The following is a 26,304-nucleotide window of genomic DNA, read 5'->3' on the forward strand; positions in this document are numbered from 1 at the left end:
ATAGGGATGGAGGATAGACAGAGTAGAGTGATCAGATGGGTGAGGGACGGAGGTATAGGGATGGAGGATAGACACAGAGCAGAGTGATCAGATGGGTGAGAGACTGAGGTATAGGGATGGAGGATAGACAGAGCAGAGTGATCAGATGGGTGAGAGACTGAGGTATAGGGATGGAGGATAGACAGAGCAGAGTGATCAGATGGGTGAGAGACTGAGGTATAGGGATGGAGGATAGACAGAGCAGAGTGATCAGATGGGTGAGAGACTGAGGTATAGGGATGGAGGATAGACACAGAGCAGAGTGATCAGATGGGTGAGAGACTGAGGTATAGGGATGGAGGATAGACACAGAGCAGAGTGATCAGATGGGTGAGAGACTGAGGTATAGGGATGGAGGATAGACAGAGCAGAGTGATCAGATGGGTGAGAGACTGAGGTATAGGGATGGAGGATAGACAGAGCAGAGTGATCAGATGGGTGAGAGACTGAGGTATAGGGATGGAGGATAGACAGAGCAGAGTGATCAGATGGGTGAGAGACTGAGGTATAGGGATGGAGGATAGACACAGAGCAGAGTGATCAGATGGGTGAGAGACTGAGGTATAGGGATGGAGGATAGACAGAGCAGAGTGATCAGATGGGTGAGAGACTGAGGTATAGGGATGGAGGATAGACACAGAGCAGAGTGATCAGATGGGTGAGAGACTGAGGTATAGGGATGGAGGATAGACAGAGCAGAGTGATCAGATGGGTGAGAGACTGAGGTATAGGGATGGAGGATAGACACAGAGCAGAGTGATCAGATGGGTGAGAGACTGAGGTATAGGGATGGAGGATAGACACAGAGCAGAGTGATCAGATGGGTGAGAGACTGAGGTATAGGGATGGAGGATAGACAGAGCAGAGTGATCAGATGGGTGAGAGACTGAGGTATAGGGATGGAGGATAGACAGAGCAGAGTGATCAGATGGGTGAGAGACTGAGGTATAGGGATGGAGGATAGACAGAGCAGAGTGATCAGATGGGTGAGAGACTGAGGTATAGGGATGGAGGATAGACACAGAGCAGAGTGATCAGATGGGTGAGAGACTGAGGTATAGGGATGGAGGATAGACACAGAGCAGAGTGATCAGATGGGTGAGAGACTGAGGTATAGGGATGGAGGATAGACAGAGCAGAGTGATCAGATGGGTGAGAGACTGAGGTATAGGGATGGAGGATAGACAGAGCAGAGTGATCAGATGGGTGAGAGACTGAGGTAGAGGTATAGGGATGGAGGATAGACAGAGCAGAGTGATCAGATGGGTGAGAGACTGAGGTATAGGGATGGAGGATAGACACAGAGCAGAGTGATCAGATGGGTGAGAGACTGAGGTATAGGGATGGAGGATAGACAGAGCAGAGTGATCAGATGGGTGAGAGACTGAGGTATAGGGATGGAGGATAGACACAGAGCAGAGTGATCAGATGGGTGAGAGACTGAGGTATAGGGATGGAGGATAGACAGAGCAGAGTGATCAGATGGGTGAGAGACTGAGGTATAGGGATGGAGGATAGACACAGAGCAGAGTGATCAGATGGGTGAGAGACTGAGGTATAGGGATGGAGGATAGACACAGAGCAGAGTGATCAGATGGGTGAGAGACTGAGGTATAGGGATGGAGGATAGACACAGAGCAGAGTGATCAGATGGGTGAGAGACTGAGGTATAGGGATGGAGGATAGACACAGAGCAGAGTGATCAGATGGGTGAGAGACTGAGGTAGAGGGATGGAGGATAGACAGAGCAGAGTGATCAGATGGGTGAGAGACTGAGGTATAGGGATGGAGGATAGACACAGAGCAGAGTGATCAGATGGGTGAGAGACTGAGGTATAGGGATGGAGGATAGACACAGAGCAGAGTGATCAGATGGGTGAGAGACTGAGGTATAGGGATGGAGGATAGACACAGAGCAGAGTGATCAGATGGGTGAGAGACTGAGGTATAGGGATGGAGGATAGACACAGAGCAGAGTGATCAGATGGGTGAGAGACTGAGGTAGAGGGATGGAGGATAGACACAGAGCAGAGTGATCAGATGGGTGAGAGACTGAGGTATAGGGATGGTACAGAGAAAATACTGCTGAACAAAAGAACAGATGATTAATGTGGGAGGCTGTCTGTCTGTCTCTGTAACTGCCTGTCTGTCTGTCTGTCTCTGTAACTGCCTGTCTGTCTAATTGTCAGGCGGTCCTCTCATTCATCTGTAAGCCTGTCTGTCTAATTGCCAGGCGGTCCTCTCATTCATCTGTAAGTCTGTCTGTCTAATTGTCAGGCGGTCCTCTCATTCATCTGTAAGTCTGTCTGTCTAATTGTCAGGCGGTCCTCTCATTCATATGTAAGTCTGTCTGTCTAATTGTCAGACGGTCCTCTCATTCATCTGTAAGTCTGTCTGTCTAATTGTCAGGCGGTCCTCTCATTCATCTGAAAGTCTGTCTGTCTAATTGTCAGGAAGTCCTCTCATTCATCTGTAAGTCTGTCTGTCTAATTGTCAGGCGGTCCTCTCATTCATATGTAAGTCTGGCTGTCTAATTGTCAGGCGGTCCTCTCATTCATCTGTAAGTCTGTCTGTCTAATTGTCAGGCGGTCCTCTCATTCATCTGTAAGTCTGTCTGTCTAATTGTCAGGCGGTCCTCTCATTCATATGTAAGTCTGTCTGTCTAATTGTCAGACGGTCCTCTCATTCATCTGTAAGTCTGTCTGTCTAATTGTCAGGCGGTCCTCTCATTCATCTGTAAGCCTGTCTGTCCTCTAGCAAAGATGATGACCAGCAATATCATTCTGTATGTACTGGTAAAAGTAGAGCAACGGTCATTTGCCAACAGGGTGAGATGTTATACCGCCTTTTACTTGGCGAGTCACAGGAGAAGTCCATCGTCTTTAGCTGTGTCACATTCAACCACAGTTCCAGCTTCTGTGATGAACAGCTCCTAGAAACAGTGTATCAGCCTACAAACATTTTAGTACAGTACAACACATATAAACTGCTATTCTCCACAGCAGAAGCATACTACAACATGAACCAGGACAGAGACAGAACAGGCAGACTAGAAGCACATGGTATGCTACAGCTGAGTCTAGAGGACAGACAGACGGACAGGCCGGCCAGAGGGCTGGCCAGACAGACAGCCTCACCGATGGATTTCTGTCGCAGCATACCGTGTGGAGGGGCGTGGCCTGATGTGAACTGGGCGCGGTCATAGCCCAGCCCGGTCATCCCCATTTCTGATTGGTCGTAATTTGGCTGCACAGCAAGAGAGGGAAGAGGGAGCAGAGGACAATGTTCAGAAAGGACAGAACTTATATAACAGAATAAACTTTGCAGACTGTGGTACTGTAAGTGAATAAAATAGCTTCACTATTCATGAAAGAGTTGTCAATTACTAAAATAGTTCATATCTAGTAGTATAGTAGCTTAGGCAGTCAAATCAATCTTATTTGTATGGGTGTTGCATCAAGCTAACCCACTGAATGACATTATGTAGCATCTCCTAAAGATGTGGGTGTTACCATAGGAACACTACAGGACAAACTGTTCCTCTCAACCTCATGACAGGTGATCTCACTAGTGAACACGAGCGCCAGCATACGCAACGCCGACACACACACCTCATTGGCGTAAAAGGAGCCCCGGCTCCTGTCTCTCCTTGCCCCCTGACCCCGCGTCCCTTGCCCCTCATTGGTGCTGATTGTCTGCTGAGCTGCTGCCAGGATCTCATCTAGCTTATCTGAGAGACAGTGAGACAGAGAGAGACGGAGAGAGAGAGAGAGAGACGGAGAGAGAGAGAGAGACGGAGAGAGACAGATAGCGAGAGAGACGGAGAGAGAGAGAGAGACGGAGAGAGAGAGAGACGGAAAGAGAGAGAGAGACGGAAAGAGAGAGAGAGACGGAGAGAGAGAGACAGATAGCGAGAGAGACGGAGAGAGAGAGAGATGGATAGCGAGAGAGATGGATAGCGAGAGACGGAGAGCGAGAGAGAGATGGAGACAGAGAGATGGAGAGAGAGAGACGGAGAGCGAGAGACGGAGAGCGAGAGACGGAGAGCGAGAGACAGAGAGCGAGAGACAGAGAGCGAGAGACGGAGAGCGAGAGACGGAGAGAGAGAGACGGAGAGAGAGAGACGGAGAGAGAGAGACAGAGAGTGAGAGACAGAGAGAGAGAGAGACGGAGAGCGAGAGCGAGAGACGGAGAGCGAGAGACAGAGAGCGAGAGACGGAGAGAGAGAGAGACGGAGAGAGAGACGGACCGATAGAGAGATAGACAGGACGCGCGAGAGAGAGACGGAGAGTGGAAGAGACAGAGGAAGAGAGACGGACAGAGAGAGAGAGAGAGGGGGGGGGGAGAGATAGAGAGAGAGGGGGGGGAGAGATGGAAAGAGAGAGACAGAGAGAGACAGAGAGAGACAGAGAGACGGATGGAGAGAGAGAGAGACCGATGGAGAGAGAGAGACAGACGGAGAGAGAGACAGACGGAGAGAGATAGACAGAGAGAGAGAGACGGAGAGTGAGAGAGACGGAGAGAGACAGACGGAGAGACGGAGAGAGACAGATGGAGAGTGAGAGAGACAGACGGAGAGAGAGAGAGAGACGGAGAGAGACAGACGGAGAGAGAGAGAGACGGAGAGAGACAGACGGAGAGAGAGAGAGATGGAGAGTGAGAGACAGACAGAGAGAGAGAGACGGAGAGTGAGAGAGACAGATGGAGAGAGAGAGAGAGACGGAGAGAGACAGACGGAGAGAGAGAGAGACGGAGAGAGACAGACGGAGAGAGAGAGAGACGGAGAGTGAGAGACAGATGGAGAGAGACAGAGAGAGAGAGACGGAGAGTGAGAGAGACGGAGAGAGACAGACGGAGAGACGGAGAGAGACAGACGGAAAGAGAGAGAGACGGAGAGAGACAGATGGAGAGAGAGAGAGAGAGAGACGGAGAGAGAGATAACAAGTGGTATAGAGGTTAGAGAAGAGGATGCGACAGAGTGGAGGAGGGAAAGGGTGAGGGGAGAGGGTCAAATCAAACCAACAAACACTCCACCACACATCCGCCCACTGAGGGGGAATTTATTGATATGTGAAAAATAAAGCCCGGCTATTCCCCTGATGCTGTACATGCATATGAAGTCTCTTACTCAAAGCCATCTGATAGACTGTCCTCTTCTTCTCTGTAACTTGTGAAGTCTCGAATTCTGAAAGGATACGGAAAAACCCAGTAAGCTGACTGAATGCTAACTGGCTAGCAGAGACGTTTGCAGTATTAACTGATAAAAACACAAAGCATAAAAGGAGTTTGTGATTTGTACCTGAATTTTTTTTCCAGGGGGTAGCAGCTGAGGACAAAGCAAAGGCAGACGTTAACTTTGGCACTTGAGTTACTGTAACACCATCACTTGAGTTACTGTAACACCATCACTTGAGTTACTGTAACACCATCACTTGAGTTACTGTAACACCATCACTTGAGGTACTGTAACACCATCACTTGAGGTACTGTAACACCATCACTTGAGTTACTGTAACACCATCACTTACAGCGGGGCAAAAAAGTATTTAGTCAGCCACCAATTGTGCAAGTTCTCCCACTTAAAAATATTAGAGAGGCCTGTAATTTTCATCATAGGTACACTTCAACTATGACAGACAAAATGAGAAAGAAAATCCAGAAATCACATTGTAGGATTTTTTATGAATTTATTTGCAAATTATGGTGGAAAATAAGTATTTGGTCACCTACAAACAAGAAAGATTTCTGGCTCTCACAGACCTGTAACTTCTTCTTTAAGAGGCTCCTCTGTCCTCCACTCGTTACCTGTATTAATGGCACCTGTTTGAAGTTGTTATCAGAATAAAAGACGCCTGTCCACAACCTCAAACAGTCACACTCCAAACTCCATTATGGCCAAGACCAAAGAGCTGTCAAAGGACACCAGAAACAAAATTGTAGACCTGCACCAGGCTGGGAAGACTGAATCTGCAATAGGTAAGCAGCTTGGTTTGAAGAAATCAACTGTGGGAGCAATTATTAGGAAATGGAAGACATACAAGACCACTGATAGTCTCCCTCGATCTGGGGCTCCACGCAAGATCTCACCCTGTGGGGTCAAAATGATTACAAGAACGATGAGCAAAAATCCCTGAACCACATGGGGGGGACCTAGTGAATGACCTGCAGAGAGCTGGGACCAAAGTAACAAAGCCTACCATCAGTAACATACTACGCCGCCAGGGACTCAAATCCTGCAGTGCCAGACGTGTCCCCTGCTTAAGCCAGTACATGTCCAGGCCCGTCTGAAGTTTGCTAGAGAGCATTTGGATGATCCAGAAGAAGATTGGGAGAATGCCATATGGTCAGATGAAACCAAAATATAACTTTTTGGTAAAAACTCAACTCGTCGTGTTTGGAGGACAAAGAATGCTGAGTTGCATCCAAAGAACACCATACCTACTGTGAAGCATGGGGGTGGAAACATCATGCTTTGGGGCTGATCAGGACGACTGATCCGTGTAAAGGAAAGAATGAATGGGGCCATGTATCGTGAGATTTTGAGTGAAAACCTCCTTCCATCAGCAAGGGCATTGAAGATGAAACGTGGCTGGGTCTTTCAGCATGACAATGATCCCAAACACACCGCCCGGGCAACGAAGGAGTGGCTTCGTAAGAAGCATTTCAAGGTCCTGGAGTGGCCTAGCCAGTCTCCAGATCTCAACCCCATAGAAAATCTTTGGAGGGAGTTGAAAGTCCGTGTTGCCCAGCAACAGCCCCAAAACATCACTGCTCTAGAGGAGATCTGCATGGAGGAATGGGCCAAAATACCAGCAACAGTGTGTGAAAACCTTGTGAAGACTTACAGAAAATGTTTGACCTCTGTCATTGCCAACAAAGGGTATATAACAAAGTATTGAGATTAACTTTTGTTATTGACCAAATACTTATTTTCCACCATAATTTGCAAATAAATTCATTAAAAATCCTACAATGTGATTTTCTGGATATTTTTTCTCATTTTGTCTGTCATAGTTGAAGTGTACCTATGATGAAAATTACAGGCCTCTCTCATCTTTTAAAGTGGGAGCACAATTGGTGGCTGACTAAATACTTTTTTGCCCCACTGCAAGTTACTGTAACACCATCACTTGAGTTACTGTAACACCATCACTTGAGTTACTGTAACACCATCACTTGAGTTACTGTAACACCATCATGGTAAGTAATACTTATATTCCTACGTGTGCTGCAATCAGAGTTGCCTGTGTCCTCTTTGTGACACACACACACACACACACACATACACACACACACACACACACACACACACACACACACACACACACACACACACACACACACACACACACACACACACACACACACACACAAATGTCTCACCTCTCTCCACTGTGACGCGTCCCCACCACAGGAAAGTGCAGTGAGTTGAGAGGAAAGACAGAGGTTAAAACAGAGTAGTGGAGCGTGAGTAGACCACAGGGTTCTACAGACGGGTTTAGAGAGTAGTGGGGCGTGAGTAGACCACAGGGTTCTACAGACGGGTTTAGAGAGTAGTGGGGCGTGAGTAGACCACAGGGTTCTACAGACGGGTTTAGAGAGTAGTGGGGCGTGAGTAGACCACAGGGTTCTACAGACGGGTTTAGAGAGTAGTGGAGCGTGAGTAGACCACAGGGTTCTACAGACGGGTTTAGAGAGTAGTGGGGCGTGAGTAGACCACAGGGTTCTACAGACGGGTTTAGAGAGTAGTGGGGCGTGAGTAGACCACAGGGTTCTACAGACGGGTTTAGAGAGTAGTGGGGCGTGAGTAGACCACAGGGTTCTACAGACGGGTTTAGAGAGTAGTGGGGCGTGAGTAGACCACAGGGTTCTACAGACGGGTTTAGAGAGTAGTGGGGCGTGAGTAGACCACAGGGTTCTACAGACGGGTTTAGAGAGTAGTGGGGCGTGAGTAGACCACAGGGTTCTACAGACGGGTTTAGACCACAGGGTTCTACAGACGGGTTTAGAGAGGGGTTCAGACAGACACCTGTGACTGTGTGAGGTTGTGTATTGTGGGGACCACGTTTTTAGAGGTGGTGAGTGGTAGGAAAGTGTTTTGTTAAAATGTCTTAAATGTTAGCTGAATGATGTTAGGGTCATTTCATTTCAGACACGCCAAATCATTCAGTTTAGAAAACAACAGTGTGTAAAAAGAAAGATAGCATACTGTCATTAGCCTTGGAATCGATGCTTAGGCTCCTGCGTTAGAAGTGAAACGTGCTGTTAAAACTACGCTGAACAACTCAGGTAAGTGTGTGATATCATTTCCCTGTTGATGCTGGTGCTATCGTGCAGCGTGACCTCCAGGTGAACTGGGACACTGCACCAAACATAGAGGTGAGACAGTTGAATGGGTATTGTCACTGATATGACTCCCTCACACTTTCTGCTCCTGAAACCTTTAGGGAATGCGCATATGGAATGAGGAGCAGAAGTTGATGCATAAAGAACAGTTGCAGGACAGACTTTTATATGAAAGGACATGTTTGTTTATGAAGATGAAATGAAACAAATATATCTACTGTATGGTTCTACATTAAATATGGAGAGTATAGTTGCATTATCACCCTGGACAGGGGCCATGTATGTGTGGGGTTATACAGTAGATATACTGCTATTACAGCGTTAAGGTTTGTGTAGTAGTGGGACGAGGGGTTGCAACATTAGTGTAGTGTAGGTTTGGGATGTTCCATACTATAGGGGTAGTGATCATTGGTTTACAGGTGGGGGGAGATCAGGGCAGGGCAGGGGGTGTCTGTGGGGCGGCTGCTCATGCTGTGTGTCAATCAGTCAGTCAGGGGTTTGGATGAGGTGATGAGGGGTTAGTCAGGGGTTTGGACCACAGAGAGGGGTGATGAGGGGTTAGTCAGGGGTTTGGACCACATAGAGGGGTGATGAGGGGATAGTCAGGGGTTTGGACCACAGACAGGGGTGATGAGGGGATAGTCAGGGGTTTGGACCACAGAGAGGGGTGATGAGGGTATAGTCAGGGGTTTGGACCACAGAGAGGGGTGATAGTCAGGGGTTTGGAGGGGATAGTCAGGGGTTTGGACCACAGAGAGGGGTGATGAGGGGTTAGTCAGGGGTTTGGACCACATAGATGAGGGGTTTGATGAGGGGTAGTCAGGGGTTTGGACCACAGAGGGATAGTCAGGGGTTTGGACCACAGAGAGGGGTGATGAGGGGATAGTCAGGGGTTTGGACCACAGAAAGGGGTGATGAGGGGGAGTCAGGGGTTTGGACCACAGAGAGGGGTGATGAGGGGATAGTCAGGGGTTTGGACCACAGAGAGGGGTGATGAGGGGATAGTCAGGGGTTTGGACCACAGAGAGGGGTGATGGGGGGATAGTCAGGGGTTTGGACCACAGAGAGGGGTGTTGGGGGGATAGTCAGGGGTTTGGACCACAGAGAGGGGTGATGGGGGGATAGTCAGGGGTTTGGACCACAGAGAGGGGTGATGAGGGGATAGTCAGGGGTTTGGACCACAGAAAGGGGTGATGGGGGATAGTCAGGGGTTTGGACCACAGAGAGGGGTGATGAGGGGATAGTCAGGGGTTTGGACCACAGAGAGGGGTGGTGAGGGGATAGTCAGGGGTTTGGACCACAGAGAGGGGTGATTTGGACCACAGAGGATAGTCAGGGGTTTGGACCACAGAGAGGGGTGATGGGGGGATAGTCAGGGGTTTGGACCACAGAGAGGGGTGTTGGGGGGATAGTCAGGGGTTTGGACCACAGAGAGGGGTGATGGGGGGATAGGGGGTTTGGACCACAGAGAGGAGTAGTCAGGGGTTTGGACCACAGAGAGGGGTGATAGTCAGGGGTTTGGACCACAGAGAGGGGTGTGGGGGTTTGGACCACAGAGAGGGGTGATGGGGGGGATAGTCAGGGGTTTGGAGTTAGTCAGGGGTTTGGACCACATAGAGGGGTGATGAGGGGATAGTCACAGGGGGGTTGAGGGGATAGGGGGATAGTCAGGGGTTTGGACCACAGAGAGGGGTGTTGGGAGGTATAGTTAGGGGTTTGGACCACAGAGAGGGGTGATGAGGGGATAGTCAGGGGTTTGGACCACAGAAAGGGGTGATGAGGGGATAGTCAGGGGTTTGGACCACAGAGAGGGGTGATGGGGGGATAGTCAGGGGTTTGGACCACAGAGAGGGGTGATGAGGGGATAGTCAGGGGTTTGTCAGGGGTTTGGACCACAGAGAGGGGTGATGGGGGGATAGTCAGGGGTTTGGACCACAGAGAGGAGTGTTGGGGGGATAGTCAGGGGTTTGGACCACAGAGAGGGGTGTTGGGGGTATAGTCAGGGGTTTGGACCACAGAGAGGGGTGATGAGGGGATAGTCAGGGGTTTGGACCACAGAGAGGGGTGTTGGGGGTATAGTTAGGGGTTTGGACCACAGAAAGGGGTGATGGGGGGGTCAGGGGTTTGGACCACAGAGAGGGGTGGTGAGGGGATAGTCAGGGGTTTGGACCACAGAGAGGGGTGATGAGCGGATAGTCAGGGGTTTGGACCACAGAGAGGGGTGATGGGGGGATAGTCAGGGGTTTGGACCACAGAGAGGAGTGTTGGGGGGATAGTCAGGGGTTTGCACCACAGAGAGGGGTGTTGGGGGTATAGTCAGGGGTTTGGACCACAGAGAGGGTTGATGAGGGGATAGTCAGGGGTTTGGACCACAGAGAGGGGTGATGAGGGGATAGTCAGGGGTTTGAACCACAGAGAGGGGTGATTAGGGGATAGTCAGGGGTTTGGACCACAGAGAGAGGTGATGGGGGATAGTCAGGGGTTTGGACCACAGAGAGGGGTGTTGGGGGGATAGTCAGGGGTTTGGACCACAGAAAGGGGTGATGGGGGAGTCAGGGGTTTGGACCACAGAGAGGGGTGATGAGGGGATAGTCAGGGGTTTGGACCACAGAGAGGGGTGATGGGGGGGATAGTCAGGGGTTTGGACCACAGAGAGGGGTGATGAGGGGTTAGTCAGGGGTTTGGACCACATAGAGGGGTGATGAGGGGATAGTCAGGGGTTTGGACCACAGAGAGGGGTGATGAGGGGATAGTCAGGGGTTTGGACCACAGAGAGGGGTGATGAGGGTATAGTCAGGGGTTTGGACCACAGAGAGAGGTGATGGGGGGATAGTCAGGGGTTTGGACCACATAGAGGGGTGATGAGGGGGATAGTCAGGGGTTTGGACCACAGAGAGGGGTGTTGGGGGGATAGTCAGGAGTTTGGACCACAGAGAAGGGTGATGGGGGGATAGTCGGGGGTTTGGACCACAGAGAGGGGTGATGAGGGTATAGTCAGGGGTTTGGACCACAGAGAGGGGTGTTGGGGGGATAGTCAGGGGTTTGGACCACAGAGAGGGGTGATGGGGAGATAGTCAGGGGGTTGGACCACAGAGAGGGGTGTTGGTGGGATAGTCAGGGGTTTGGACCACAGAGAGGGGTGTTGGGGGGATAGTCAGGGGTTTGGACCACAGAGAGGGGTGTTGGGGGGATAGTCAGGGGTTTGGACCACAGAGAGGGGTGTTGGGGGGATAGTCAGGGGTTTGGACCACAGAGAGGGGTGTTGGGGGGATAGTCAGGGGTACAGTAAGCTAGTAGTTACCGAACCATCTGGATCTTATCCTGGCTCTGCACTAGAGGAGATAATAAGCCGTGTGTATTGAGGACAGGAGTAATGTCCCAGCAGACTGGCTTGTAAGGGAGAGTGACATGTGGGAGTCTGTTGGAATGAGCTGGAATCTGACCTAGGATCAGATAGGAAATACTCCCGCTTGCCTCTCATATTATCTGCTCCCATAAATCATCATCATGGGCGAAGTGAGCATGCTCAGTAGAGACCGCAGCAGCATCTACAGTGGTCTCCCTCAGAGTGACACCCACCCCCTGCAGTGTTACCCTGGCAACAACACACTCAGCCAGTGTAGGTGTGTTTGTGGAGACGTGGGACTGGTCTGGGGGTGCTAGGGTTATAGGGCTGGGGGGTGCAGGAGTAAAAGGGGGCGCAGTGAAAAGGATCAGGGGTGGGTGGGGTCATTGTTTGAGGGGTTACCTGTAGTGGGGGTGCTGGAAGTGACAGTGTGGAACCTCTGAAAGAACAGTGAAATGCATTGAGACTCTCATCCATGTTGGTACCCTAACAATGCTGTCACCATTAAGGTTCTGACACCTTTCCCTGGACACTCAGACAGTACATGACAGTGTCACTTCTCTGCCTCTCTTGCTTCCCCTCCTGTTCTTCCCTCTGTCCATCACAGCCCACCTCTCTGTGACTTTGTATCACCTTTTCTTCCCTCTGTCCATCACAGCCCACCTCTCTGTGACTTTGTATCCCCTGTTCTTCCCTCTGTCCATCACAGCCCACCTCTCTGTGACTTTGTATCCCCTTTTCTTCCCTCTGTCCATCACAGCCCACCTCTCTGTGACTTTGTATCCCCTTTTCTTCCCTCTGTCCATCACAGCCCACCTCTCTGTGACTTTGTATCCCCTTTTCTTCCCTCTGTCCATCACAGCCCACCTCTCTGTGACTTTGTATCCCCTGTTCTTCCCTCTGTCCATCACAGCCCACCTCTCTGTGACTTTGTATCCCCTGTTCTTCCCTCTGTCCATCACAGCCCACCTCTCTGTGACTTTGTATCCCCTTTTCTTCCCTCTGTCCATCACAGCCCACCTCTCTGTGACTTTGTATCCCCTGTTCTTCCCTCTGTCCATCACAGCCCACCTCTCTGTGACTTTGTATCCCCTTTTCTTCCCTCTGTCCATCACAGCCCACCTCTCTGTGACTTTGTATCCCCTTTTCTTCCCTCTGTCCATCACAGCCCACCTCTCTGTGACTTTGTATCCCCTGTTCTTCCCTCTGTCCATCACAGCCCACCTCTCTGTGACTTTGTATCCCCTTTTCTTTCCCAATGGGCACACACTGGTTGTGTCTGGTCCAGACGTACATCTCCCTCTGCTATACATTCCTTTGTATTCCTTCTAGATGCTCTTTCCCTCTCCGTATGTTCCTGGTCTCCCTCCTCCTCCGTCCTCGTCTTTCCTGTCTCTACCCAGAACCCAACCCGTATCCCCCATTTCTTACCCATCTCCTCCAGTTCTGAGGTCATGGATTTGGAGCGGAGAGCGATGGCCGGAGTGCTTAGTCTTTTACTCTGCTGGGGGACTGTGGAGAAAGGAAAGCATTATCATCCTCGTCGCCATCATCGTTGTCGTAGTTCCAGACCGTGTTGTCTCTTACTTTTCTTTCTCTGGCCATCCTCCATGTCAGGGTTGCGTGTCACCATGACAACCTTGACCATGAGGGCGTTTCCACCTTGCCTGATCATGTTGACCACCTGCCTGTGTCCCACCTTCACCACATTCTGACCATTCACCTGAGAGGGGGGGGGGGGGGGGGGGGGGAGTAGAGGGGAAGAAGAAGAAGTTTATGTAATTGGTTAGAGAGGGTGATTTTTCATAATAATAGTCATTGTGAAGAATCCAACTTCAGCTCCCATCATGCCCTAGCAGCCCACACCTCAATGAGGAAGTCTCCCATTCTCAGACCGGCTCTCCAGGCCACGCCTCCTTCGTCGACAGACTCCAGGTACTGCAGTGCTGGGAAGGCTGGGGTGGGAGTGAACTCCTCGATGGGGGTCTGAGCTGAAGACAGAGAACAGAGGGGTAACCAGCATTATGTCATAACCACTGTAACAACTAGACTGATGAAGCCCATGCAGCACAGTGAGACTGTCCAAGTGTGTTCATCTGTGTGTGTGCCTGTTTGTTAAAGGCCTGTCTGTATGTCTGACTGTCTATCTATCAACAGCTGATCACACGTGTTTCCTTACCCTTGGCTCCTCTCAGCACAAAGCCAAAACCCTCACTGTCTTTTTTCTGCAGAAGCACTGTCTTCTCCTTGATGATATAGTCACTAAGAGAGAGGACAGAGAGAGATGAGGAGAGACACTTAGCGATAACATGAGATACATTCAAAAAAGGAGTGGAAAAAGGGGACAGCAGGAAGAAGAGAAAGAGAGAGAGAGGTAGGAGAGAGAGGTAGGAGAGAGAGAGGTAGGAGAGAGAGAGGTAGGAGAGAGAGAGGTAGGAGAGAGAGGTAGGCGAGAGAGAGGTAGGAGAGAGAGAGAGAGGTAGGAGAGAGAGAGGTAGGAGAGAGAGAGGTAGGAGAGAGAGGTAGGAGAGAGAGGTAGGAGAGAGAGAGGTAGGAGAGAGAGGTAGGAGAGAGAGAGGTAGGAGAGAGAGGTACGAGAGAGGGGTAGGAGAGAGAGATGTAGAAGAGAGAGGTAGGAGAGAGAGGTAGGAGAGAGAGAGGTAGGACAGAGAGGTAGGAGAGAGAGAGGCAGGAGAGAGAGAGAGAGGTAGGAGAGAGAGAGGTAGGAGAGAGAGAGGTAGGAGAGAGAGGTAGGAGAGAGAGAGGTAGGAGAGAGAGAGGTAGGAGAGAGACTGGTAGGAGAGAGAGGTAGGAGAGAGAGAGGTAGGAGAGAGAGGTAGGAGAGAGAGGTAGGAGAGAGAGAGGTAGGAGAGAGAGAGGTAGGAGAGAGAGGTAGGCGAGAGAGGTATGAGAGAGAGAGTTAGGAGAGAGAGGTAGGAGAGAGAGAGAGAGAGGTAGGAGAGAGAGAGAGGTAGGAGAGAGAGAGAGAGAGGTAGGAGAGAGAGGTAGGAGAGAGAGGTAGGAGAGAGAGAGGTAGGAGAGAGAGAGGTAGGAGAGAGAGATACGAGAGAGAGGTAGGAGAGAGAGGTAGGAGAGAGAGGTAGCAGAGAGAGAGAGAGAGAGAGGTAGAAGAGAGAGAGGTATGAGAGAGGTAGGAGAGAGAGGTAGGAGAGTGAGGTAGGAGAGAGAGGTAGGAGAGAGAGAGAGAGGTAGGAGAGAGAGAGAGGTAGGAGAGAGAGAGAGGTAGGAGAGAGAGAGGTACGAGAGAGAGAGAGAGGTAGGAGAGAGAGAGAGGTAGGAGAGAGAGGTACGAGAGAGAGAAAGAGGTAGGAGAGATAGGTAGGAGAGAGAGAGGTAGGAGAGAGAGAGGTAGGAGAGAGAGGTAGGAGAGAGAGAGGTAGGAGAGAGAGAGGTAGGAGAGAGAGAGAGGAGAGAGAGAGGTAGGAGAGAGAGAGGTACGAGAGAGAGAGAGAGAGAGAGGTAGGAGGGAGAGAGGTATGAGAGAGGTAGGAGAGAGAGAGGTACGAGAGAGAGAGCGGTAGGAGATAGGTATCCCCCTGCATACATGCACACTGCACCAGGAGGGAGCCTTAATCCTGGGAGAGAGAGGGAGGTGGGAGGGGTCAGGGACCTTCTGAAATGAGGGCACATTTTTTAAGCACATTGTAGAAAATGTGCTATTACCGTTATTACCGAATGAATACATTTAACTGACTCTGCCCTGACTCGGCTCCCCAGAGCTGGGCAGTGGGTTTTGTATTTCCTGTGTCCTCTCTGGGGTCAGGGGTCAGCTGATGACATAATGCACCAGACCAGGGGCTCGCTGGGTAGCCTTGTGTCGGCGACTGGGCGAGGTACAGTGAGATTGCGCTGGGTTGGTTGACAGAAAGACCAGAGATGTTGTTCCAGAACCTCACTCTCTAAGATGCTAGGCTATATATGATGATGGCGGTTGCCTGAGCAACAAGCTACAGGACAGGACGTAGGATCTTGCTGGTCTCACTGGAAGAGAGAAATGTATGCACAGCTAGGTGCTCTGATGACACAGACGTAGTCGTCCAAAGAAGAAGAATCCTCACATGTAGAGCCAATAAAGAGGTCAGGTTATGTTGGTCCGCCTCGCTAAAATAGCCTCATGAATAAACAGGGGATAATGAGTATGGGAGACGACGATAATTGGCAGTTTCCAGTTGCTATCTAACTAGAGTACATGGAGCTGTCATGGAAAGACCACAGAAGAAGTGTGAATACCCACAAGCACCTGCATGTCAGCCACTTTTGAGAGACCTAGTTTAGGTAGTTAACCAGTCATCCAATGATTCAACTAGCTACTGTCAACATACTGTTTACCTTTAATAATGTTTACGTACTGTATGTCTTCCCTTCTTCACCCAGGCCGTCCCCTCCACTGGCATAGCAACTCGCATAGCAACTCACTTAAATACAGTCATTTGCCAGCATGAACCAATGAGCACCACACAATCACGGACTGCATCCATCTGTAATGACACCTTCCTCATAATTGAGCCTAGTGCACCACTGTTGACCAGAGATGAATGGGATCTATATGGGGAATAAGGTGTAATTTGGGACCCGCCACACCATGGGGATTGGTTTGTTAGGTTGGTTATGTTCCTCACACAAACATTCCTCTGGACTGCAGCCCAGTGGTATCTATACTGACACAAGCTCTCCTGTCATCAAGTCTGTCACCAACTCAAGGTTGTGCATACCGTAATAACACCACACAATCATCTAACCATGTTCCTCCTACATACATACCTACTGTATCTCCAATGTAACTGATCCATGCAACACAATCTAGAAGTTAGAGCTGGGGGATATGGACAAAAATCCCCATCGTGATAAATTACCTCAATTAATGCTATAACCATAAATAGAATGATACGTTAAGAACATGAATGTGCACCACAGTTTATAACATGAATTAATGTGCACCACAGTTTATAACATGAATTAATGTGCACCACAGTTTATAACATTAATTAATGTGCACCACAGTTTATAACATGAATTAATGTGCACCACAGTTTATAACATGAATGAATGTGAACCACAGTTTATAACATTAATTAATGTGCACCACAGTTTATAACATGAATTAATGTGCACCACAGTTTATAACATGAATTAATGTGAACCACAGTTTATAACATGAATTAATGTGAACCACAGTTTATAACATGAATGTGCACCACAGTTTATAAAATTAATGTGCACCACAGTTTATAAAATTAATAAATGTGCACCACAGTTTATAACTTTAATTAATGTTTATAACATGTTTATAACATGAATGTGAACCACAGTTTATAACATTAATTAATGTGCACCACAGTTTATAACATGAATGTGAACCACAGTTTATAACATGAATGTGAACCACAGTTTATAACATGAATGTGCACCACAGTTTATAACATTAATTAATGTACACCACAGTATATAAAATTAATTAATGTGCACCACAGTTTATAACATTAATTAATGTGCACCACAGTTTATACAATTAATTAATGTGCACCACAGTTTATAACATTAATTAATGTGCACCACAGTTTATAACATTAATGTGCACCACAGTTTATAACATGAATGTGTACCACAGTTTATAACATTAATCATTAATGTGAACCACAGTTTATAACATGAATGTGAACCACAGTTTATAACATTAATTAATGTGCACCACAGTTTATAACATTAATGTAAACCACAGTTTATAACATGAATGTGCACCACAGTTTATAACATTAATGTGCACCACAGTTTATAACATTAATGTGAACCACAGTTTATAACATTAATTAATGTGCACCACAGTTTATAACATTAATTAATGTGCGCCACAGTTTATAACATTAATTAATGTGCACCACAGTTTATAACATTAATTAATGTGCACCACAGTTTATAACATGAATGTGTACCACAGTTCAGTTTATAACATGAATCATTAATGTGAACCACAGTTTATAACATTAATGTGAACCACAGTTTATAACATTAATTAATGTGCACCACAGTTTATAACATGAATTAATGTGAACCACAGTTTATAACATGAATTAATGTGCACCACAGTTTATAACATGAATTAATGTGCACCACAGTTTATAACATTAATTAATGTGCACCACAGTTTATAACATCAATGTGCACCACAGTTTATAAAATTAATGTGCACCACAGTTTATAACATTAATTAATGTGCATCACAGTTTATAAAATTAATTAATGTGCACCACAGTTTATAACATTAATTAATGTGCATCACAGTTTATAAAATGAATTAATGTGCACCACAGTTTATAACATGAATTAATGTGCACCACAGTTTATAACATTAATGTGAACCACAGTTTATAACATTAATGTGAACCACAGTTTATAACTATTATCCTTTAAACTACTACTACTAGTTTGATGGTTGTCCCATTCACAATCACCCATATTAGCAAACTTATTTCATTTCAAACTTCAATCAATCAATCAAATGTATTTATAAAGCCCTTCTTACATCAGCTGATTTCACTAAGTGTTGTACAGAAACCAGCCTAGAACCCCAAACAGCAATGCAGGTGTAGAAGCACGTGTAGAACTTCACATTTCTCTAGTATAAGATACTTATCGTAGTGAACGGTAACAGCAAAATGCCTGCGATAAGTGATCGGTATGGTCGGTGTGGATCATTTGGGGTTTATCGTCCCAGCTCTGCTATAAGTATTGGTAGCATCATCTAGAAGCATAGCAAGGGGGACTGCTACCCATGGCACAGCATGTCCCTCTCAAACCACTTCTCATTCTCTTATACACTAATGTTTGTACACATACACAGGGGCCCACATTGATAACGCACACACATGTACACACACCATATGTAGACACAGTAGAAGCAGAGCCACTAGCGGGGATACATGTTATAGATCTGCCTCCTATACCTTGTTCTCAATCAGCAACAGCTCAAAGACCGTCACACACAGAGACCCACAAACACGACACACGCACACATTCTGCAGATGAGAGAAGCAGCAATTATCAGACAGTTGTGTCGGTACTGTGTTGCTACTGAAGACAGACGTACAGACACGGAGAGGGAGAGGAGAGTGATTAATGTACATGGAGACACAGCTAGGCTGTAACGTTACTGCTAATGTACCGGGCTGTGCATGCGTCTCTCCTTCCTCACTACACACACACACACACAGACACACACAGACGCACACACGGACACACGTACAGGCTCATGCATTGCAACACATCCCATCTGTCTATCGATTAGTCTTCCTAATCACTCCAGTCTACCATCCATGTCCACATGCATGCTCCTCTCCCTCCCTCCCTCCCTGCCTCCCCCTCACCATCCCTCTATCCTCCAGCCCTGCGACCAGTGAGAAATCAAAAACAGCCAGTACCTGTAAATGAACCAGACACTCCTATTCATGGGGCCTAGCGACGGCCAGGAAGAAGAGAGGGAGAGATCCTCCTCGCCGCATCCCCCCATCGCCATTTCCCCCCCCCTCCTCCTCCTCCTTCTCGTCTTCCAGCGAGAGAGCAGTGAGTACGAGCCGAGGGAGGGGAGGAGAGGAGGAGAGAGCAATGGAGAGAGAGAGTGAGGGCCTAGCTCTCCCAGCCCCTTCATACTTAAGACAGGCAGAGAGAGAGAAAGAGAACGAGGGAGAAGGAGAGAGATGGAGATGGTTCACTGTGACTGCGACACAGAGCGAGAGAGAGAGAGAGAGAGAGAGAGAGAGAGAGAGAGAGAGAGAGAGAGAGAGAGAGAGAGAGAGAGAGAGAGAGGGGAACAAGAGAGGGAGAAGGAGGGAGTGAGTGAGGGAGGGGGAGATGGTTTAGCATAAAAAGGGAGAGAGATATGAGGTAATTTTGAGAGAGGGGAGAAAGAGCGGGCCAAGGGGTGATCGGGTTTGTTTGCTGAGTATGTGACTATTTCATACACCAACAGAATATAAAGAGAAAAGAGACGCACTGACGTGCACACACATACACACACTCAAACACATTCCTTTCTCCTTTCTCCTATCTCTGTATATATCTCTCTCAGTGTTATTCACTGAGTCTGTCTATCACTGTTTTCCTCCTCAGTTATGATTCTCCATTCACAAGAACGGATGCATTTTGGATGAGTTAAGGCCATGTTCTGTTTGACTCCTCTCGTATGCCGTAACTCACTCCAGATAGGGAGATACTGTATAACGCACTGATTGTTGCTCTGAACTGCTGAGGCTTGCATTCTGTCATCACAATGTTTTCACAACTCATATATGTATACAGGCTATTTATGATCATTATGATAGATGATTAATCTATTATCAAATTCACATAGAAATCTGACTTCTTTGAAAGCACGTCTAAGAAGCAGTAGATGTGTTCTATGTGTGGTATTTCTATGCTTCCCGTTCTTAAGTTTCGTTTTTGTGTCTTTTACTTTCAGTTTTGTACACCAGCTTCAAACAGCTGAAAATACTACACTTTGGGTTATTGATAATGTATTTCACAGAGGTTTAGATGGTACAATGATTCTCTACACTATGCATTGCTTGTTTTGTCAAAATGAACTGAAATCAGGAGAACTATTAGAATTTTGGAAATGGCAGAGAGATTTCTGCATATTGCACCTTTAATAAACCAAATATAACACGTGAATTCTATATTATCTCTCTTTTCCCCATCTCCTACCTCTTTTCACCACCTGTCAACCTATGTCTTCCTCCCATCTCACGTCTCTACCATTTCCCCATTTCTGTAACCTCTGCACTCGTTTTGTCCTACCCCTCTTCCGTCCTCTCTACTTCAGTGACCCTACATGCCCTTAGATCACTCTTAACATCTCCCCTCCCCCGTGGCCTTTAATCAACACACACACATGTACACAGTCCCCTCCCCTCTCCTCCTCTTTCCTCTCTCACATTGTCTGTAAACAAAGCAGAGCGCATGAATGAAAAGAGGAGAGCGAGGCAGGGAAACGGGAGGAAGGAGACGCATCAAGACAGACAGGAAGAAGAAGAGGGATTCAGCTGGGGATGAGCAGCAGAAGGAAGAGAGAGAATTAGAGCGAGAGAGATTCTCTTTAAAAAGGCACTCACATCATCTCTGTCAGTGCTTCGTTCGATGTATGTCGATGTTGTCTTCTGTCGCCTTTCCCTCCCTCCCTCTCTGCCTCTCGCTCAATCTCCCCCTCTCTCTCCCCCTACCTCTCTCTGGTGCCTTTCTGCCTTCACTGCCTATTGCTGTTCTTCTCCTCTCTCTCCCCCTCCCTCTCTTTTTGTTTCTCTCTCTGCATGTTAAGCTATACTGCTGTGAATTTAGTGTATGGCCGCGCGCGTGTGTGAGGGAGGGAGGGAGGGAGAGAGAGAGAGAGAAAGAAAGAGTGAGATAAAGAGGGAGAGAGTGAGAGAAAGGGAGAGAGGGAGAAAGAGTACAAGGGGGAGGGGCAAGAGAATGAATGTTGGCAGGTGTTTGGTCATGTTAGTGTGTGTGACTCATGTGTGTGTGGTCATGTGTGTGTGACTCATGTGTCTGTGGTCATGTGTGTATGATTGTATGTGTGCATGAGTGTTCACCTATAATGTAAACATGTACAATGTGCACCAGAATGTGATTTGAAAGCACCTCTTGTGATGGAGGGCAATAATCCACTCTTCTCCAGAATGTGTGTGTGCTTCCTTGTCCCTATTTCACAGACCGCTGCCCCAGAACAGTTGTCATGTGTGTTACTAGGGGAGTTCAATGCCATGGGCTCTGAGACACAGGGAGAGAGGGGGCACGGAGGAGAGAGGCTTATTTGGATGGAAGAAGAGAACAAGGAAGGAAGGAAGGAAGGAAGGAAGGAAGGAAGGAAGGAAGGAAGGAAGGAAGGAAGGAAGGAAGGAAGGAAGGAAGGAAGGAAGGAAGGAAGGAAGGAAGGAAGGAAGGAAGGAAGGAGTAAAGAAGGGAGGATAAGGACAAATAGGGAGAAAGGAGGAATGGATTGATAAAGATGGACACTAGGGGTGAAAATGTATAGAGGGAAAACATCTCTCCCTGATCATCTCTCCTCTTCCTCTAATCCTTGTTAATGTAATCGCTGTGCCACAATATCAATTTAAGCCATTCATTTAGCTGACTGCCGTCTCGACCGAGCCTTGTTAAACTGTCACAGCTAGTCAGAGCAGTACAAGCCTGCTTCATTAGACAGATCAGGAGGTGTACAAGATCTCTTACTGTCAATATAAAAGCATCTTCCATCTAAAAGCGGATTGAAAGGTGATGAGGTGAAAGGGGGGTTGTTCATTCACGTCTATTTCCTCTCCTGCGTTCTCTCTCCCTTTTCTCTTCTTCGTCTACTTCTACATACTGTAGAATCTCTCCTCTTCACCTCCTTTCTTGCTCTGTTCATCCCTCTCTCCCTCCAGAGTGCCCTTCCCTGTCTGTTCTCCAGATGGAAACACCACAGGGGAGGGAGGGTGATGGAGAGAAAATTAAAAAGAACAGGGGGTGAGTAAAACAGTGATGAATAAAAATAAAGGGAGTGATAGAGAGAGAGAGGTGGAAGGGGTGACAAAGCCAAATATAGAGGAGTGGAAAAAAGCAGGGTGAAATGGATCCACACTAGTGCTCTGATAAAAACAGACTTAGCAGTGAGTTAGCAGTGAGTTAGCAGTGAGTTAGCAGTGAGTTAGCAGTGTCACAGACTGACTAAACAACCTGGAGTTTTATATCGTATCGGTTACATTTGTTTAAATATCCCTGATGTGGGTGTTGAAACGTTTGTGTGAGTTTCCATGTAGGTGTCAGTCGCTTGGTAGAGCACGTAAGTCTAAATGAAATTACGCAAAATAATGAATGCTTTTGTGTGTGTTTGTGTTGTCTGTGATAGCGAGCGGGCAGGGAGAAATATTATATGTAAATAATACATGTGATTTATAATGTGTTTATTTCTTTATAAATAATTCTCTCGTCATACAGTCCATTGGTTTGCCTCATAACAGAGCCTCTCTGAGCCGCCACGCAAAAACATGACATTACAGAGAAGGACATTACATCACTAGGTGTTAATGAGAGGAGTTACACTCCGAAGTGTCAACGTAGCGATCTGGAAGTCAACAACAACGACAACATAATCAACAAGCACATCAGTAGAGGCCACGTCGATGACAGTCTACAGAAGTTCAGATGAGTACTGTATGTAACTTCAGTTATCTGACCAGTACTGTATGTAACTTCAGATATCTGACCAGTACTGTATGTAACTTCAGATATCAGACCAGTACTGTATGTAACTTCAGATATCAGACCAGTACTGTATGTAACTTCAGATATCTGACCAGTACTGTATGTAACATCAGATATCTGACCAGTACTGTATGTAACTTCAGATATCAGACCAGTACTGTATGTAACTTCAGATATCAGACCAGTACTGTATGTAACTTCAGATATCTGACCAGTACTGTATGTAACTTCAGATATCTGACCAGTACTGTATGCAACTTCAGATATCTGACCAGTACTGTATGTAACTTCAGATATCTGACCAGTACTGTATGTAACTTCAGATATGAGACCAGTACTGTATGTAACTTCAGATATCAGACCAGTACTGTATGTAACTTCAGATATCAGACCAGTACTGTATGTAACATCAGATATGAGACCAGTACTGTATGTAACTTCAGATATCAGACCAGTACTGTATGTAACTTCAGATAGCAGACCACAATCACAATCAGATCGCAGATCACAATCCATCGCACAGTAGATCACCCAATAACAATCCATCGCACAGTAGATCACCCAATCACAATCCATCGCACAGTAGATCACCCAATCACAATCCATCGCACAGTAGATCACCCAATCACAATCCTTCGCACAGCAGATCACCCAATCACAATCCATCGCACAGTAGATCACCCAATCACAATCCATCGCACAGTAGATCACCCAATCAAAATCCATCGCACAGTAGATCACCCAATCACAATCCATCGCACAATAGATCATCCAATCCCAATCCATGGCACAGTAGATCACCCAATCAAAATCCATGGCACAGTAGATCACCCAATCACAATCCATGGCACAGTAGATTACCCAATCAAAATCCATGGCACAGTAGATCACCCAATCATAGTCTCTAGTGGATCACTTCCACACATACAACACAGGTGAGGTTAATATACAGTATATTACCCATAGAGAAAAAGAGAAAGTCTCCCCATCCTTACCTGGGAGCGTCGAAGCTGTCGTAGGAGCCCACGGTGTAATGGCGGAACAGTCTCTTGGCTTTCTCACTGCGGCTCTCTAAAACACACGACCACAGTGTTATCAGCATGATGGCTGCCTGCCTGCCACACTGACCAACAGTGTCACTACAGTCACACGCTGCTGTTAGACTACAGCCTGAACCTCGACAGTAAACGTCTCTCTATTGAGTCTCTAGATACAGTCAAACCAGCTGTGTTTACCACTGCCTTAGGCCTTAGTGGTGGGCAGACACCACTACTACGACTAGTGTAGGACCTTCCTTCCCTGTCAACCCACACCTTGCTTCTGCTGCTCTAATCATTCTGAGAGTCTAGAGTGTTACTTCCCCAGTGTTACTACCTAACTGTAGACCTCCTGCTAAATGTGTTGTGTTTTATGCCTGTGTGTCTGTGTGTAGCAGCCAGAGCTGCCGTGTGTGTGTAAGTGTGTGTGTGTGTGTGTTTTTCTGACCAATGAGAGAGAGAGAGGCACGCTGCGTGTGTCTGCAGGTGTGTGGTCAGGGCCTCACCTGAGCGGTTGTCCTGGCTACGGACTGCCACTTCCTCTACACAGTCTGAGGGGAACCAGCCGGTCCGTCCCTTAACCGTGCCCTCCCAGAACCCTCCCTCGCCCACACTCAGCACTGCATGAGGGGACAGGAAAGAGCGTTGCACGTCAGAGCCATTACCTCACACAGTCAGTATACACAAAACAACATATAGGCACAAACAACAACAAGGAAATAGCCACAACATGTAAACAGACACAGAGGAATGTAAACACACAAACAGGCATGCAAACCTCTCTACGTACTCACCAAGACATACATACCTGGAAACACCTTAGACTCACTCACAGACACACACATATTCATACCTGCAGACATTGAAGACAAGGACAAACAAGGACCTTATACTCTCATTAAGACAGGTAGACAACATCCACTAGACAGACTCATACATACACCACTCACATCAGCAGACAGAGACCTAGCCTGGGTACCAGCGTGAACATTTCATCTCCTGGGCAAATGTATCAGGCTGGCCCCCAGGCTAGCAAACACTTTGAATTCACATGAAAAAAAACACCCAGCCAGACAGTCACACAGCCATTCTCTGACACAGACACACTAAACACACACACCTTTGACTTTGTCTCCCTTGCTGATGCTAATCTCTCTGTCTCCCTGGGCGGAGTGGGAACGCGTGGCCACAAACACACGTCCTGGGACGGCGCTGTAGAGACGCCTCCGCTGGCCCCCTGCTGCTGTAACCGTATTGCTGCTGACAGACCCCGCCCTGGCCAGAGGGGGGCAGCGTTCAGCATACAGCACATACAGCACAGTACACAACCAACTCAGTGGCCTTGTGGTTAGTGTCTGCATTCACGCTACAGAACCAGGAGACAGGCTCCTACCCAATGGACCGTTCTGGCTCGGACAAGGCTTATACTATACACAACCCTCATGCACAGTAGACCCAATCCTAACTTGAGGTCTGCATGGTTAATTTGGACTTTTGTGAAAACCATCTATTGACGGGAGATTCGTGTGCAAATTATTAATCCAGATTTCAAGTTTGGATTGGGTGCCATGCTAGAGTCACAGCAGAGAGGGACAACTGACACTGCTGTAGATGGAGCGAGAGCACGCTATAATGGAACTACGCATCAACGGTTCTATCAGAACCATAGTCAATCTTACCCTCCTGCGCCTCCTCCTGCTCCCCCTCCTTCTCCTCCCCCTCCGCCCTGCCTCCGACTCTGCCGACTCCTGTCCTCCTTATCCCCTGCTCTCCCTCGGGACGGGGAGCGAGTCCGCGCCCCACGGGGACTACTGGAGCTACGCATGGTACCTGAATGCTTATAGCCCTGAGAGAGAGAGAGAGAGAGAGAGAGAGAGAGAGAGAGAGAGAGAGAGAGAGAGAGAGAGAGAGAGAGAGAGATGAAGGGGCAACACCGGTTCAGTGGTCTGTACTACAGTACATTGGTGATGTACTACAGTACAATATACTGTAGTACATCACCTATATACTGTAGTACATTGGTGATGTACTACAGTATATAGGTGATGTACTACAGTATATTGGTGCTGTACTACAGTATATAGGTGATGTACTACAGTATATTGGTGATGTACTACAGTATATAAGTGATGTACTACAGTATATTGGTGATGCACTACAGTATATAGGTGATGTACTACAGTATATTGGTGATGTACTACAGTATATTGGTGATGTACTACAGTATATAGGTGATGTACTACAGTATATTGGTGATGTACTACAGTATATTGGTGATGTACT

The 26,304-nt window shown here is 47.6% G+C and overlaps 1 protein-coding gene across 1 annotated transcript in view; it reads right to left on the reverse strand.

Moving 5' to 3' along the window:
* Positions 1 to 26,304, reverse strand: part of LOC139421477 (SH3 and multiple ankyrin repeat domains protein 1-like) — a 136,826-nt gene that overhangs the window by 11,274 nt on the left and 99,248 nt on the right. The window contains exons 12-23 of the mRNA XM_071172423.1: positions 25,701 to 25,867; positions 25,142 to 25,296; positions 24,528 to 24,641; positions 23,980 to 24,055; positions 13,911 to 13,993; positions 13,598 to 13,722; positions 13,319 to 13,454; positions 13,163 to 13,243; positions 5,339 to 5,365; positions 5,168 to 5,224; positions 3,651 to 3,769; positions 3,177 to 3,285 (exon numbers count right to left, since the gene is read on the reverse strand). Of these exons, the coding sequence (XP_071028524.1) occupies positions 3,177 to 3,285; positions 3,651 to 3,769; positions 5,168 to 5,224; positions 5,339 to 5,365; positions 13,163 to 13,243; positions 13,319 to 13,454; positions 13,598 to 13,722; positions 13,911 to 13,993; positions 23,980 to 24,055; positions 24,528 to 24,641; positions 25,142 to 25,296; positions 25,701 to 25,867 (1,249 nt within the window). The remainder of the gene's footprint in view (positions 1 to 3,176; positions 3,286 to 3,650; positions 3,770 to 5,167; positions 5,225 to 5,338; positions 5,366 to 13,162; positions 13,244 to 13,318; positions 13,455 to 13,597; positions 13,723 to 13,910; positions 13,994 to 23,979; positions 24,056 to 24,527; positions 24,642 to 25,141; positions 25,297 to 25,700; positions 25,868 to 26,304) is intronic.

The sequence above is a fragment of the Oncorhynchus clarkii genome, chromosome 12 (genome assembly GCF_045791955.1).
Source record: "Oncorhynchus clarkii lewisi isolate Uvic-CL-2024 chromosome 12, UVic_Ocla_1.0, whole genome shotgun sequence".
Lineage (NCBI taxonomy): Eukaryota > Metazoa > Chordata > Actinopteri > Salmoniformes > Salmonidae > Oncorhynchus > Oncorhynchus clarkii.